The sequence below is a fragment of the Pleurodeles waltl genome, chromosome 3_1 (genome assembly GCF_031143425.1).
Source record: "Pleurodeles waltl isolate 20211129_DDA chromosome 3_1, aPleWal1.hap1.20221129, whole genome shotgun sequence".
Taxonomy (NCBI): Eukaryota; Metazoa; Chordata; class Amphibia; order Caudata; family Salamandridae; genus Pleurodeles; species Pleurodeles waltl.
The window spans coordinates 1,641,581,548-1,641,598,552 of NC_090440.1; the positions used below are offsets into that span (position 1 = coordinate 1,641,581,548).

General features: G+C 43.7%; 1 protein-coding gene across 2 annotated transcripts in view; it reads left to right on the plus strand.

Moving 5' to 3' along the window:
* Positions 1 to 13,731: 13,731 nt before the first annotated feature.
* HAT1 (histone acetyltransferase 1) overlaps positions 13,732 to 17,005 on the plus strand; it is a 290,158-nt gene continuing 286,884 nt past the window's right edge. The window contains exon 1 of one of the 2 annotated variants that reach the window (XM_069225332.1): positions 13,732 to 13,847. In XM_069225332.1, the coding sequence (XP_069081433.1) occupies positions 13,841 to 13,847 (7 nt within the window). In that variant the 5' untranslated portion in view covers positions 13,732 to 13,840. Of the gene's footprint in view, positions 13,848 to 14,113; positions 14,132 to 17,005 lie in introns of those variants that run through there. The other variant, XM_069225333.1, reaches the window with a different exon arrangement.

Sequence of the window (17,005 nt, forward strand, 5' to 3'; positions counted from 1 at the left end):
AAAGTGAAATTCATGGCCCTTAGACTGGGAAGCTAGGCTTTTTTGAAGCATTTACCCAACCGGCTGCTCCCCCCAGGGGATGGTGTAATGTGCAGGGGCTGTGGTAGTTCGGAGGAATCTCTTGAACATGTGGTATGTTTGTACCCAGCTTTGTGGAAGGAGCGTAGACCCCTGCTGCGGGGTAAGTGGAATGGATTGGGGTCTGCATCTGCTGGCAGGTTCTAATAGCGTCTTTGGATCCAGATAATATGATGATGGAATGTTTTGTTGACCAAATTTATTAATGTTGCTCAAATTAAGTTTACTAGATGCACTGAGAGCAGTGACTAATGGCTAATGAAAAGTCCTTTTCCTCCTGCGCCTTTGGTTTTTGCGTGATTTCTGCAAAGCACATGAGTTTTAGATTTTTGTTGCTGCTATCCTATTGATGATTAACTAAAGCATGCAATAACTTTCATGTTTTATGTGGTTGCCTTGCATCGCAAATGTGCACTTGAATGTGAATGAGTTTACCTCTCTTGGAGAGGGAACACGGCAGGCATGTAAGCTCTTTAAGGACTCATGTAGTTGTTTTAGTAATTAATATGTGCAATATGTCCCTTTCTTTCTGAAAATTGTAGTTTGGATTCTTTGTTACTATTAAAATGTATCCTTTTGATGCAAATGTATTTGCGCTGACGAATCATCTGCAGCTCCTATGTGTGTGTAATTAATGTAATTGAGTTTTTTATTGTGATCATATTGTCTGGTATTGGTATTGTGTTTTATTGGGAATGAGGGAATTTTAAACTGTGTATCATGAAGTGGGTGTCGTTTGTTTGTTGCAATTGGTCGATATTGGTTTGCAATTGATTTTAATATCTGTACAATAAATTCTTCTTCTTCAGTGTACTCCTAAGAAATCAGCAAGGCAGTAGCGTGCCAAGAACTGAATGGATCTGGGATAGTGTTACCCTAAAAATCTATGAGATAATGTGCCCCCCCAGAGACAAGATTTAAAACTACATTTCAAAACACAGTTTATAATAAAGGACTGACTCAAAAGGGGGGCTAGATATCAGAATTTAGAAAAAAATATATAGGTTTATTAATACTTAAAGTGAAATACACAAATCAGGAAATGTAGATGCAGTAATAATATAGTAATTTGCCATGAAGGCTTTCAGTAATCAGAATAATGCAGAAATAAAGGCAAAATCAGGAAATAGTAGCTGCAGCAATTCAATAGAAAAATTGATAGCATCTCCAGAGGCTCATGAAAAGTCCAAAAATGTTCATCTTCATCTGGCTCACACCCAAAATCAAGGCTTTATATACAATTTTCTTGCAGAGAAAATTACAAAAACTGCAAGGTCATCATACTGTGAACAATAGCCAAACACATCATAATTCACATTGTCTAAACGTCACATACCCTATCATCTTAGCACTAACCCACAACATGAATATTGATTGCCCTTTCTGACCTAATTTTGCCCGAAGGATTTAGAAGATACTAGTTAAATAATCAACAGAGAAACATTGTGAATTATTGTGATGCAGTGTGTTAGGAGAAAGAACCTTGAAGGTGTTGCAAAAAGGCTTCCTTCAGCGAATTCTTCAAGAACGATACTACAAACACAAATAAACAATTCACGTATTGCCACATGCAGTGTTAAATAAGAACACACAATGAGCATCTATTTTAAACAAGATTTCTTTGAGGCCTAGTCATATCTAAGCCAGAAAAACACTTTTACACATTCTAATGGATTTGTTTCAATTTCAAAAACTCCATGTTAATGTGCATTTGGAGATTCAAATACCGTGGAACTAATATTAATGTATTTTTCAGTTTCATTGTAGAAAATGACTACACTAACCACCTCAAGGAATAATCACAATCCTTGTCGGGGTGAACCCTCAAAGTCACTAAATTAACCCGGGCTCAGCCCCATGGTAGCTATGGCACAGAGCAGACAGGCTTAACTTAGGGAAAAGTGCAAACTATTTATGCAGTAGCAACACAGTAATAAAGTCAAATGCAAAACAATAAAAATGCCAAACTGAATAAGAAACAAATATATAAAATTTAATAAACAAAATAACACCAGAATGACAACAATCAAATAAGGGGAACTAGAGATATACATTTTAAAGTTTTTAGTACCAATAGCAATAAACAGCATACAGACCACTGACAGTCACTGGTCGCAGTTGCCCACGACCTAAGCACCACTTGAAGCTGATAGTGATGAGGCATAGGTCGGATAAACCAATCAGGTTAATTCTGGACATATATTTTCTATTCAGACTTGGTTGTTTAAGTCACAATCTGCCACAAGAGCACACTTCTAAAAATGCCCAGGAATTCAGGGGCAGTACATGGAGACCCACAGGGTATCCGGCAGACGCCAACAGAAGGGTCTAGTCCAGGTGCAGTTGTCACTGGTCAGCTGGGTACTTCTGGGAAAAGGCCTCTTGTAGCTTGTCGTATCCCTGTAGCTTGAACAGGAGGTCAGCCTAATTACCCTTGGAATTCACTTCTTTGTCCTTGGTACAAGGGGAGCAGGTCCAGTCTTTCAAGTCTTCTCTCAGGTCACAGACAGCAGGCCCATTCCTTCTCTGCAGGTTCAGGACATGTTCTGGGATGGGTGCCTGGAGAGGCCACATTTATTCCTAGCACTAGCTAGTGGGTGAGAATTACTCCTAGGTACGCCCTAACCAATGGGGTAAAAGTTCCTAAGACCAAAACACTACCCAATTTTTTGCCATTTTAAAAATAGCAAAAGACTTCCGCCACACCAAACTTGGGCTCTGAGGGTTGGGGTATATGTAGGAAGTTTACTATAGTAATCCTAGTGCCCTCCGACATCCAGCATTAAAATCTGGTTTAAAGTAGGTATGATACCCACAACAAACCCATAGAAAGATATTTAGTAGGAAAAAAGCAGAGTCCTTCAGCAACCAGGCAGTGTATTGACATGAACTGTCAGGGCATCCTGTTCTCTCCCATTTCCAGTGTGGCCCAAGTGTTATATGTGAACTCTTGAGACCTGCCAGGCAGATTTTGACACTCTAGCAGGATTTCACATTGTAGTGTCAAAAAAGGTTGCCCACAGTCCTCCCTGTACCCAAAGAAGCATCCTGGGACCGCTTTTGGGGTATCACACCTCATCAGCCAGGATAGCTTGAATCCTGTGGCATAGCCTGACAAATGCAAAAAGAACAGATTATGGACAGAATCAAAATTCACACCAGTCACAGATCTTAGTTAAATCCAGCACAAACTGCCAGGCCAGGTCATCCCTAGACCAGAAAAAAGTATCCTGGGACTGTTTTTTTTTTTTGGTTTCAAAAATCTTTATTAAGTGCTTAAAGTAGGCGATACATAGGTTTTTAAAGAGTGGTACCTCTTCCCTTAGGAAGGGCAGTCCACTTCAACGTTGTTTCAAACATACCTTAACAATATATTTGGTTTACATGTGAAAGTAGTAGTAAAGGGGGGGTTGTTTCTTAGGGCAGTGTGAGGAGTTCAGTGTGAAAGAGGGGTTAGGGTTTACAGTTCCTCCTTCTCACTCTCCTTGTTGTCCTTGTCTGTGTAATCTCTCAGCAGGTTGTGTACCATTCTGCGGCACGCTTCCCTGCTCTCCACCCCCGTTGGTCACCAGTCGGGTTTTGGCATACAGGAGGATGTCCTTAATGCAGCATAGGATTCTCCAGCATCCTTGGATAACCTCCACTGAATGTGTCTTTGGAAACAGCCCATTCAGCACAGAGTGGGGAGTGATGTTTTGGTATGGGATGTGGGCTTCCATTTCTTGTCTTAAGGCTGCCCGCAGTCTCTGGTCAAAAGGGCAGGCCCAGAACAGATGGTATGCAGTTTCCTCTGCGGGGCATCGCCTTGGACATTCTCTGTGTGGGCACAGGCCCCTGCTGTGCATGAATGACCGAACTGGCAGTCTCCCTTTCACGGCCATCCATGCAATGTCTTTGTGCCTGTTGGTCAGGGATGTGAAGGATGCATTTTCCCACACCCGTGTTGCTGTAGCGGGTGGTAGGTCGCTCACTGGTTCTGTGGTGTCCCTGGACCTCATTAGTCTGTGATTGTCCTGGGCTTCCATTGGCTTGTTATGACACAGTTCAGCCCAAATTCCACCACAAACTTCTTAATCTCCTTGTAGTTCCAGGGGAGGTCCCAATTGAACATTGTTGCATTTTCCCACCTACCCCACCCCAGTCTTCTCCAAACTGGAAGCAGGAAAAAGCAGAAGACCATGTAGGCTAAGTGGTCATTGTTCTCATTTAGCAGGGTTATTCGGACGCAGCCACACACAGAGAAGGCTCTGAGGATTGTTGGGATGTCGGGGACTGCCTTCCCTCCTTTGCAATGCTCCTTGTGCATGACTGACCTTTTCATCCTGTCCATCTTTGAGTGCCAAACAAAGTAGAAAACCATGCTGTTCACAGCCCGTGCTACATTGGCCAGGAGTGGCCAGGCCTGTGTCACATACTGCAGCACGGGCAGTGCATCGTTCCTGAGCATCAGAGCCTTTCCTTCAATGCTCATGTGTCTTAAGCTATAGAATCCCAGTTTCTGCTTGACTTTGGCCAGGCGTTCATTCCAGATTTTCGCCACTGCTCCTGGTCCCCAAACCAGATACCGAGGATCTTTACCAGTCCTGCCTCAATGGGGAAAGGGAGAGGCTTGTTACATAGGTCCCAGCGGCCGAAGAGCTTTGCCTGTGATTTGTCCACGTTGATCTTTGCTCCTGATGCTTTGCCAAAGTCCTTGCATGCCTCCAGCAGGGACTGGACCGATTTCCCATCCGTGCAGAAGAAGGTGACGTCGTCCATGTATAGCGTGTACTTCACTTCTTTCTTTGCGTCTCCTGGTGTCGGGATCCCTCTGATGTTCGGGTTCTTCCTGATGTACTCCACGAGTAGCTCTATAACCAAAACAAACAGACAGGGTGAGGGCGGGCAGCCTTGTCTTACCCCAGACCTGATAGGAAAGGGGTCTGTTTTCCAACCATTTACCATGACTGAACTGAAGATGTCTGTATACATTATTTTAACATAATTGCAGAAATACTCCCCCCAGCCCAAAGCCCTGCAGTACCCTCTCCATGAACTCATGGGAGACAAGGTCAAAGGCCTTTTCCTGATCGAGACAGACCAGCGCAGCGTGGATATTCTGGTCTTTGATGTACTGGATCGGGTCTCTGATCAGTGCTAGGCTGTCCGCGACCCTGCGTCCTGGAACCCTGCAGGTCTGGTCGAACTATCTCTCTCATAGCGCCCTTGAGTCTATTCACCATTGTCTTTGCCAGGATCTTGTAGTCCACATTCAGGAGAGAGATGGGATGCCAGTTCTTGAGGTCACATCTCTCCCCCTTATGTTTAAACAGGAGCGCGATCATTCCTTCCCTTAATGCGTGGGGCATGACTCCCTCCTGCTCCATTTCCTCATACAGCTCCAGAAGGTCTGGTCCCACAGTGAAGTGTAGAATTCAATTGGTAGACTGTCACTACCTGGTGTCTTTCCTGACTTGAAGGATTCAACTGCAAGGTGCAGTTCCTCCAGAGTGAGAGGTGCGTTCAGGACTTCCCTTGCTGGTGCGGAAACCTTTCTCGGGATACCTGACAAAAATGTTTCTGCCTGATCCCCATCTGACCTCTTCTCTGAGTAGAGGTCCCCACAGAAGACTGTCACAGCCTTCCTAATGTCTTTCTTGGTGTCACACAAAGTTCTCTCACTGTTGCGCAGTTGAACCAGAGGGGTGTGTGCGGAGTGGATTTTCTTAAACAAGGAGGAGTTGAATTTCTCCTCCTTTTCCAGGTTCTCCACCTTAGAACGGAAGATGATGATCCTCCTGGATTCATCATGAAAGTGCTAGCTCAGCTCTTTCTTGACCTTCTCCAGAGGGTTCATGACGTCCCATCCCCGGAGTTGGAGGTTGTGCAGTTCCTGCAGCTGTTGCTGCAGTCTACTGAACTCCTTCCTTCTCCCCCTTGCTGCTTTCCTGCCCACGTTCTTAAAGAACTCCTGCATCCTGCCTTTCACCCTGGGACTGGTTTCAGGGTATCACCCCTCCTCAGCCAGGATACCTTGAATTCAGTGGAATAGCAAGCATGGGACCTACGTCTGGGCATACCCTTCCCACTTAGGGCGACAAATGCAAACAGAACATATGATGAACAGAATGCTGAACAAATCAAACATTCACCCCGTCAGTCAGTCACAAATCTGGGTTAAATCCATTGTTTTTTGGCTAACCATTCCAGTTTGGACCCAGCCATATGCAAATCAGTCTTAACCCGGCTACCCCTGGGAACAGACTCCCTATACTACCGGAAGCAAACTAGCCTGGCTCATGATGGGTGATACACCGAAAACGGTCCCAGGGTGCTTAGGGTCCAGGGAAGACCTGGCCATTCAGGCTGGACTGTTCCCAGGAGGAGCAGGGTCGACTGATTTGCATATATGAAACAGAAAAGAACAGGTGGTAAATGCAAAAATGCTCGCACATCCAAATAAATATGGGTGTAATGTAAATATAAAGAAGTCCTTTATAACATCAAGTGACAGAAATATGGTGGGTGCCAACCCGGCAGGACACCTTACCACCCAAGGCGTCCAAAAACCATTGACTAGGGGATAGTCAGTGGTTGTGAATATGAATACAAAATGCCAGGGCACACCGCGAGCAGTCCTGTATAGTCAATCACAGTGGTTGTTCAATCAAAGTCGAAGACCAAGATGTGGATAAAAGTAGGAATTTATTCACAGCATGTATGGGTATTGCCAATCTCCAGCCAATTACCCTATGTATCTCAAACAGTCCAATATACAGCAAAAAGCCGACACGTGTTTCGTCTCCTAGATTTTGTCAAGGCTGTGGAATAGATAGACAGTGTATATATGTTGAAGTGACAGTATAATGATCTTATAGACGATGCAACAACAAAATCCATAATCAAGCATAAAAATTTAAAATTAGAAGGGATGCTGAAAAAGGTATATACCCACGTGGGATTACATAGAAGAGGCAAATAAAAAGATGTGTAGAAGTATATACAACAACCGAGTATGCATGCGGCGTGGAATAGAACAACAGAAATCCTATGCATGGTGTAAATCCGTGAACCAATGAGACCATATTATAAAGGTATAACCAGTGCGATATATTATGCGAGCAACCATGTGGCTAAAATCATGCGAAGGGTGTGGTAAGTAGACCCAATGAAGTACAAGAGAATTAAAAAATGGCCAAAAATTGTATGACAAATTTGAAGAGAATCTAATCAAAAGGTAAAGTAAAATACCTTAGAAAATTGTTGATGTAAAGGTAAGTGGGCACATAGGAGTGCCATCCAAAGCAAGTAAAGTTCCGGCCTTTTTAAGGCCAAGGAAATCCAAATGGTGAAGGTATACGCCTGAAGAACTGGGGCAGATATATAGATGATGTCCTGTTATTTTGGTCAGGTAGTCTGGACTTACTTGTTCTCTTTCTGCATCATCTCAACACCAACACCTTTAACATTACTCTCTCTGGGGAACACAGCATAACTCAAGTAAACTTTTTAGACCTCACTCTCTATATCAAGGGGGACAAAATCTGCTCGAAATTATATAGAAAACCAACTGCCTGCAACTCTGTCCTACATGCTAAGAGTTCGCACCCTGCCTCACAAGTGAATGCAATGCCCTTTGGGGAACTTACACGTATCAGAAGGAACTGCAGTGAAGACACTGTTTTCCTGGAGGAACTAAAACGAATGAACACCCGTTTCACCTTAAGAGGCTATCCCCGTAACACTCTGATCCGAGCTAACAACAGGATCAGCCACGCCAAAAGTCCAGACCTACTGGTTCCCCCCAACAACAAAAAAAAGAAGAAAACACAGAGGCCATTTGCTCTTATTACTCCCTACAATGTACTGAGTTCCCAGATTTACAGAATCTTACAGAAACATTGGCCATTTCTTTTAGTGGATAACTGCCTAAACAAGAATCTCACTACTAAACCCAACATTACCTACAGTAGAGGTACCACTCTACGCAAGCACCTCTGTCACAGCTTTTTGCCACCAGACCCTGTGGATACCTGGCTACCCGCACCTCCGCTAGGATCACATAAATGTGGACACTGCAACATTTGCTGTTATATCAGAGACAAATTGGTGATTTTCCAATACAAAACCCCAATCACATACAAAATCAACAAATTTATCAATTGTAATATGAAATGTGTTGTATACTGTCTGATCTGCATTTGCAACCGCATCTATATTGGTAGCACCATTCGACCACTGAAAGAAAGATTACAGGAACACGTTAGAGCTATTCGCAACAACAATGCCAACTATCCATTTGCGGTACATTACAACAAACATCATGGACAACGCGAAATTCTAGGCATTACCGCACACGGGATAGATGTGGCCAACCTTTCACTTCAGGTGGTAACAGGACCCTCATTCTAAAACGCTTAGAAAGTAGTTGGATCATTAGACTTAGAGCAGTGGAGGAGGGCATTAACGTTGAAAAGGACCTACATGTTTTCCTGTAACAACCCTTCTCATTACCTTATGTCTCAATGTACACGTTGTTATACCTAAGATGTCTTCTCACATACTATTTTATATTTTGTACTATATTCATTGTTTCACATTGCATAATATTACCTGTTTAGTACATACCCTCGATATGTATTTCTGATTCCGAATTGCCAACAAGCACTGCTTATGACTACATTGGGGGGCTTCCATGCCCTTTTGTTCTATGATTGTATTCCCGCATTGCTGACAGTGTATTACTTCCATGTCAATTGGGCTCTAACTCTGCTCTAGCTATATGGTTGTTTTTTCAATCTATGTACCTATTCTGTGTCATTATTGTGTTTACATTGCATAATACTACATGTCTATTTTATTCTCTATATATTTTTCTGATTCCGAATTTTCAAATAAGCAGTGCTTATGAACATTTTGGGAGGCCTCCATGCCCATTTATCAGTGATTTTGTTTCCGCATTGCTAACATTGTTTTACTTCCATGTTTATTGGACTCTCACTTTGTTCCAGCTATAGGGTTAATTTTTTTAATACATGCACTCACTCTTCCACCATACCAATCACGGGGCTGAGCACACTCCATGATGCTTCCTACTTTTGCTTATGTGCTTCTACACTTGTCTTTCTCTCTACAACCTTCTTCAAAATGGCACCTACTTTTGCCTCGTAAACACCCTCTTTATACATCTTAGTCCTCTCTCAATCTCTGCGCCCACACGATTATAAAGAGCAACAATTGCACTACCTGTGAATTACTCAATTTACCAATGCCATCCGGCACGGTAGCACTTCATTGCAACTGGTAAGAACTATACTTACTCATGTCCTTATTCCCGTTTTTATGACTCCCTGCCCACGCTATACGCTTTGTTCCATTTCACTTTCACTCCCCCACGCGTCAACATTCCTCCGGTTATGGCGGGTGCATACTGTTACAATCGCATTTTTTGCCCCACTGGCAGCGCGCTTTTGGGACATCGATTCTCTATATTAGGTTTGGCTTCATGCCACTATTACTATCCGGAAACGCGTCCTGACCCAATTCTATTCCCATTCCTCCCACCACACTTGACTCGACAGACTGCATTATGCCTTTTACTCTCTCACTGGCCACCATATCGACACGCTTAGTTACGGTTATTTACAATTGTTTATACTCATCTAAGCCTCTGCAAGATGAGTTTACGCACTGCAGCTCATTTCATGCACAATGACCACATTAATACCATTTGCGCTGCATACTGTTCTCCACCACTTGATCCTTTACCCTTAATACCTTGGACCTCCTTCAATCATTTTTATCACATTAATGTTTTTCTTCAGGCGTGTCAGGGCCATACCTTACCTTCACCATTTGGATTTCCTTGACCTTAAAAAGGCCGGAACTTTTCTTGCTTCGGATGGCACTCCTATGTGCCCACTTACCTTTACATCAACAATTTTCTAAGGTATTTTATTTTACCTTTTGATTAGATTCCCTTCACATTTGTCATACAATGTTTGGCCATTTTTTAATTCTCTTGTACTTCATTGGGTCTACTTACCACACCCTTCGCACGATTTTAGCCACATGGGTGCTTGCATAATATATCGCACTGGTTATACATTTATAATATGGTCTCATTGGTTCACGGATTTACACCATGCATAGGATTTCTGTTGTTCTATTACACGCCCCATGCATACTCGGTTGTTATATATACTTCTACACATCTTTTCATTTGCCTCTTCTATGTAATCCCACTTGTACAGCATCCATTTTAGGACATCCTCATTCCTCACTCCTCATCCCTACTTCTCATCCCTGCTTCTCATCCATCATCCCTACTTCTCATCCATCATCCCTACTTCTCATCCCTGCGTCTCATCCCTGCTTCTCATCCATCATCCCTACTTCTCATCCATCATCCCTACTTCTCTTCCATCATCCCTACTTCTCATCCCTGCGTCTCATCCCTGCTTCTTATCCATCATCCCTACTTCTCACCCATCATCCCTGCTTCTCTTCCATCATCCCTATTTCTCTTCCATCATCCCTACTTCTCATCCATCATCCCTACTTTCATCCATCATACATCATCCCTACTTCTCATCCATCACCCTTCTTCTCATCCATCATACCCGCTTCTCTTCCATCATCCCTACTTCTCATCCATCATCCCTGCTTCTCATCTATCATCTCTACTCCTCATCCCTGCTTCTCATCCATCATCCCTACTTCTCACTTCTCATCCATCATCCCTACTTCTCATCCATCATACATCATCCCTACTTCTCATCCATCATCCCTACTTCTCATACATCATTCCTGCTTCTCATCCATCATACATCAGCCCTACTTCTCATCCATCATCCCTGCTTCTCTACCATCATCTCTACTATTCATCCCTGCTTCTCATCCCTACTTCTCTTCCATCATCACTACTTCTCATCCCTCATCCCTGCTTCTCATCCCTACTTCTCATCCATCTTCCATCATTCCTACTTCTCATGCCTCAGCCATCATCCCTGCTCCTCATCCATCATCCCTACTCCTCATTCCTCATCCCTCAGTCATACCAACACATTTTCAGTTTTGTGAAACACACCTTCACAATGATTGGTTAGGAACAGCCAATCAGAGTTATGAGAGAGAGCTGCATTCTTACAGCTCTGCTGGTTTGGGAAATACAAAGAGCCCACAGCTAGGGCCATAAATCAGCTCTTGGAGAAAGGGACAGGTCATCTACAGTTCATTGAAAATATTTCTGGTTTCAGAAAAGAAAAAAACAGCTCTCAGAGATAAAAGCAGCCTCAGATGTAAACATGTTATTTGTTACAAATAAAAAGCAGGCTCAGAGTTAAACATTTTATTTGTTACAAATAGAAATGAAACCAGAAAAGGTTTGGATGAATTGGATTGCACTGTCACCAGAGTTGATTTTAAACATTTTCTTTCTACATATGAAACTGAAACCAGAAAGGTTTTTGGTTGAACTGTAGATGACCTGTATAACCCTTTCTCCAAGAGCTGATTTATGTCCCAGGCTGTGCGCTCCTTGTATTTCCCAAACCAGCAGAGCTTTCTGCAGAGGCCTGTGCAAACAGAAAAACACTGAGTTAAATAAAATGAAATATTGTGCAGCCTTGAATTCACTGGAAACAAACACACAGTTGCATTTCCTCTCCTCCCTCTTCACCCACCATGTGCAATGAGGAGGCTGTTTTTCATTGAAATAGAATGCAGCTCTCTCTCATAACTCTGATTGGCTGTTCCCAACCAATCAGTGTGAAGGTGTGTTTCACAAAACTGAAAATGTGTTGGCATGACTGAGGGATGAGTAATGAGGAGTAGGGATGATGGATGAGGAGTAGGGATGATAGCTGAGGCATGAGAAGTAGGAATGATGGAAGATGGATGAGAAGTAGGGATGAGAAGCAGGGATGAGGGATTAGAAGTAGGGATGATGTAAGAGAAGTAGGGATGATGGAAGAGAAGTAGGGATGAGAAGCAGGGATGAGGAGTAGGGATGATGGAAGAGAAGCAGGGATGATGGATGAGAAGTAGGGATGATGGATGAGAAGCAGGGATGATGGATGAGAAGTAGGGATGATGCATGATGGATGAGAAGTAGGGATGATGGATGAGAAGTGAGAAGTAGGGATGATGTATGATGGATGAGAAGCAGGGATGATGCATGAGAAGCAGGGATGATGGATGAGAAGTAGGGGTGATGGATGATGGATGAGAAGTAGGGATGATATATGATGGATGAGAAGTAGGGATGATGGATGAGAAGCAGGGATGATGGATGAGAAGTAGGGATGATGGATGAGAAGCAGGGATGAGACGTAGGGTTGAGAAGTAGGGAAGATGGATGAGAAGTAGGGATGATGGATGAGAAGTAGGGATGATATATGATGGATGAGAAGTAGGGATAATGGATGAGAAGTAGGGATGATGGAAGAGAAGCAGGGATGATGGATGAGAAGTAGGGATGATGGAAGAGAAGCAGGAATGATGGATGAGAAGTAGGGATGATGGATGAGAAGCAGGGATGAGACGCAGGGATGAGAAGTAGGGATGATGGATGAGAAGTAGGGATGATATATGATGGATGAGAAGTAGGGATAATGGATGAGAAGTAGGGATGATGGAAGAGAAGCAGGGATGATGGATGAGAAGTAGGGATGATGTATGATGGATGAGAAGTAGGGATGATGGATGAGAAGCAGGGTTGAGAAGTAGGGATGAGGGGTGAGGAATGAGGATGTCATAAAATGGATGCTGTACACTTGGGTGTTTTGTATATACATTTTTCAGCATCCCTTATAATTTTTCATTTTTATGCTTTATTATGGATTTTGTTGTTGCATCGTCTATAAAATCATTATACTGTCACTTCAAAATATATACACACTGTCTATCTATTCCACAGCCTTGACAAAGTCTAGGAGACGAAACACGTGTCGGCTGTTTGCTGTATATTGGACTGTTTGCAATACATAGGGTCATTGGCCGGAGATTGGCAATACCCATACATGCTGTGAATAAATTCCTACTTTTATCCACATCTTGGTCTTCGACTTTGATTGAACAACCACTGGGATCGACTATACAGGACTGCTTGCGGTGGTTGGTTCTAAACTGGAATGGTGAACAAAACATAGATTTAACCCAAATCTGTGAAGCGTATGTTTGAGTTGTTCAGCATTCCGTCCATTATCTGGTCGTTTTCCGACTAACGTTTAATTGGCTCAGAAACTCTGTGCTTTGAATATGCGGTTGGTTTGCAGTGGATTTGTTAGATGTGTCAGTACTTCAGTGGTGGGTGGTAATTCTACCATGTTACTGTCGTTTTCGATAATGTTATGGAGTTCAATGGTCGCATTTTACATCACAGCCCCTCTTAGACAGTCGGAAGTTAACTCCTTTGTTGACATGCATGCCTTTTCTGCCGTTATCTCCTTAATTTCCCCTTAAGCTAAGTGCAGTGGATAAAATCAACCTTTGTTTAGAGCCACAAAGATGCAAATGTACAGTGTCAAAGGCAAAAACGCAAAAGCCCTAAAGATGTGTGAATAAACGGAGGAGGCATGCCAAATATGTTGCAAATCGTATAGCTACCACGAACGCCAGGATTGGCACTACCTACTATTTCATGAACTTTCATTTTCGGGAGCGTAGGCGTTTGTTTTTGCTTTTGCACCGCCGGAAGTACGTCAGGCGGCGTTCGGAAGCGGAGCGCGCGCGGCTGATTCGCTCTGCCTGGTTCTGGGTTAGTGGCTGCCAAGGAGCTCAAATGGCGGGTAAGTTCCTGTTGTTGGAAACAGAAGGTGCCGTTCTAGCGGCGAGCCTGATCCTTTAAAAGACCGGTCGCTTTCTGACACCGGTATTTGCAACTGCAGGCGCTTGACTGTAGGGCGTGGAACGAGAGGGCGCTGCAGAGCTCCCGCCATCTGACAGCACGGCTGCGCGGGAAAACAGCTCCCCTCCAGCCTCCCTCCACTCCCCACGTTGACTCCACTGGACCTACCGATCCGCGAGTAGAATCTAAATATCTCCCGCTGCAGCCGCTTCTTCTCCAGCTGCGGTGTGTACTTAGCACTGCGCCACTCGTCTCCATGGCTAGGACAGGCACAGCGACAGGGCAGGACGAAAAGTGACGGAGCGGCGGTTCCTGGCCGTGGCTTCACCCTCAGCCCATCGAGCACTTGAGAGCCCCTCTACAACTGGTCCCAGAAACCTCCGCTGCCAATCTCATGTGTTCTCCGCCACTTAACTTGCGGCGTCTTCCCTATCAACAGCTATTCTCATCTGTGCCCTCTGTGTCACTCGGCTAGGTTACCGTAGAGTCACTGGTCTAGGGTGCAGTCCGTACTGTCTAAATGGGTACCTTCCCATTCGCCATGCTCCTGTCCATCTTGCAATCCGTACTGCCTCAATGGGTACCTCTTCATTCACCATGCTCCACCGCACTTGCGAATCACGTGTGACTTGTTTACGTACCATCACCCACGGTTTCGTTTTCACTGCCCCTCACCTCAAGCGTCCCCTTCACCTACCCAGCTATTCTTAGGGAGGCACTTGCCACTCAGCACAGTCTGGATATCCCAGGCAATTGCCACTCTATCGTGGTGACCAATCAATCTCCCCGCACCCAGACCATTCACCTGAATTCATTTCTTCTCAGATTCAGGTTCCGTTCCAGCTGACTTGTCTGTAGAGCCATCATCTCCAGAATATAAGGTTTAACGGATGGATCACTGGACTGAGAGAGTTGGAAGAGGACTTGGGCTGACTTGTATATAGTGTATCACTGTTGGTAGTCGCTTACTGAGCCAAAAATGATGCATCGGAATGCAATCAGAGTAATTACTAGTGGTTGGAATTAAAGCATCCCATTCTTATAATTTCGTGATTATTATTATTTTTTTTATTTTTTTTAAAAGCTGTTACTTGCCGCTCATCGGAGATTTTGACATTTAGGTCCAGTGTCGATTAGCCCGAGGATTTGCAGGGCCCCATGGCGAAAAAGTAACTCACCAGACTCTTAATTTCCATAAAATGTAAATTAACAAGAACCAACATCAATTGACCATTAATTCTCATTGAAGCAACTTTGCAAGAACCTATTTATCTAGTAGCGATACAATTAGCATTGCTAAAATGATAGCCCTCATAAAATATGTACATGTATGTTAGAGCTCTGTTACGATAGTGCAGCGGGGTAGAAAAGCTAAGCCCACGTCTCTCCGAAACTGGTATTATTACTCTGATGGTCACTAATTGTTTCCATTTCAGTGAGGGATTAAAATTACAAGAGTTTTATCAGAGCTGTACAAGTGGTTTTTAACAGACTCGCCCCACCAACTCGCCGTTTAAGCTAGTGAGGTCCAAATATAAGGAATCTGGTTTTCAACAGGAATAGGGGCGCAATACAAAGGGTATCTGCTAGAGTGGGTGAGTGACATAGAAGTTCTTTTACAAAGGATACAAAGCACAGATAGCAAAATATACAAGAAGGGGAGGGCACCAATGTCATTCATAGGTTGGGTGTCTGATACATTGGTAGGAGGAAGAAAGAGAGGTTTTGAAACACCAATCAGAAACAATGGAATCTATAACAGTGCTGCTATATATCAACTTACGCACCAGGACCCAAAATAAAGGTCTCGCTATTTAGTTGTCACTTTTTCACATTACATAAAAGGTGGAGGTTAAAAGCAGACTCAGTACAGTTAGCAAGCGCTATAAATAAATCTGAACATGACCCCTAGCAAGATGGACAATTCACTAGATGTCCCGGAGACATGGTTTGTAAATTCAGCATTCCTTTTTAGCCAAGTCAAGTGCACTTTGGCAAGCATTTTTGAACTTATTCTTCTACCCTAATTTTGTGCCAAGAATGCCACATTTATCAGCCTAAACGTTTCTAGTGGGTATAGGTAAAAAAAGATGAAAAATCAGGACTGACTTATGTTGGGGGTGGGTTTTGGCAGTTCCCAGTCATATAGTCTATTCATGAAAATGTAATATGATGGTAAAGTTATAGTCTGGAAAATGGAGGGCATAATTGCTGTTTCAGGTATTCTGAAACAATGTGATCTTGGGTGACTCATGCTCTCAATGAATCCAACATGAGTTATAGAGCACAGCTGATCACCTGCAAAGGTATCCCGGTGCCGAGAACACAGCTGCTAAGGGGTTCAGTGGAACAGCCAGGTTTTGAGTCTTTTCCTGAATTCCAGAAGAGAGGATGAGGTCCAAAGGGGAAAGGGGAGGTTGTTCCAGGATTTCGCTGTTGCTTCAACGGATGCAGGAAATGTGCGAGGGAGAGGAAATCGGAGTGCAGGTGTTTGGAGGTTTGGTGGAAGTTAAGGTGGTGGTTGTTGTATGCTAGTCCTTGATTGTGATGGGCCTTGTAGGTGTGGCTCAGCCTCTTAAATTGACATCTCTTATGAATGGGGAGGGAGCCAGTGGAGCTTCTTAAGGTAGGGGTTGTGGGGGTCTGCTGAGTAGGTTTGAGGATGAGTCACTGTGCTTCTGAGCCTCCTAATCAGACAATATTTTTGCTGGCTTAATGAAATAAACACCAAAGACACTTTGCAGGAAATCCCCAGAACTAGATTTTTATTTTGACATTTCAGGGCCGCCAACTGCAGTTGTCCACATTCAGTATTCACTTTCCTAAAGGCATTCACATCTAAGAAGGTGCATTGTGCCGGACCCCTCCTACGCTGTAGCTCCTCCCTTCATTTCTTGTACCAAAACAAAATTTTGCTGTTACTGGGCATCACTTTTGCAGCAAATAGAGGGTTGAAAACCTGAGAGTGGAACACCCTGTCTAGCCACTCATGAGCCTTTTATTTGGCCTGAGAACAGCAAAGGTCCCACACCAAATCAACTCATTGAGGGCAGTGGAACAGTCCACTACAAAGCAAACCTGCAGAAAACTTGATGGCTG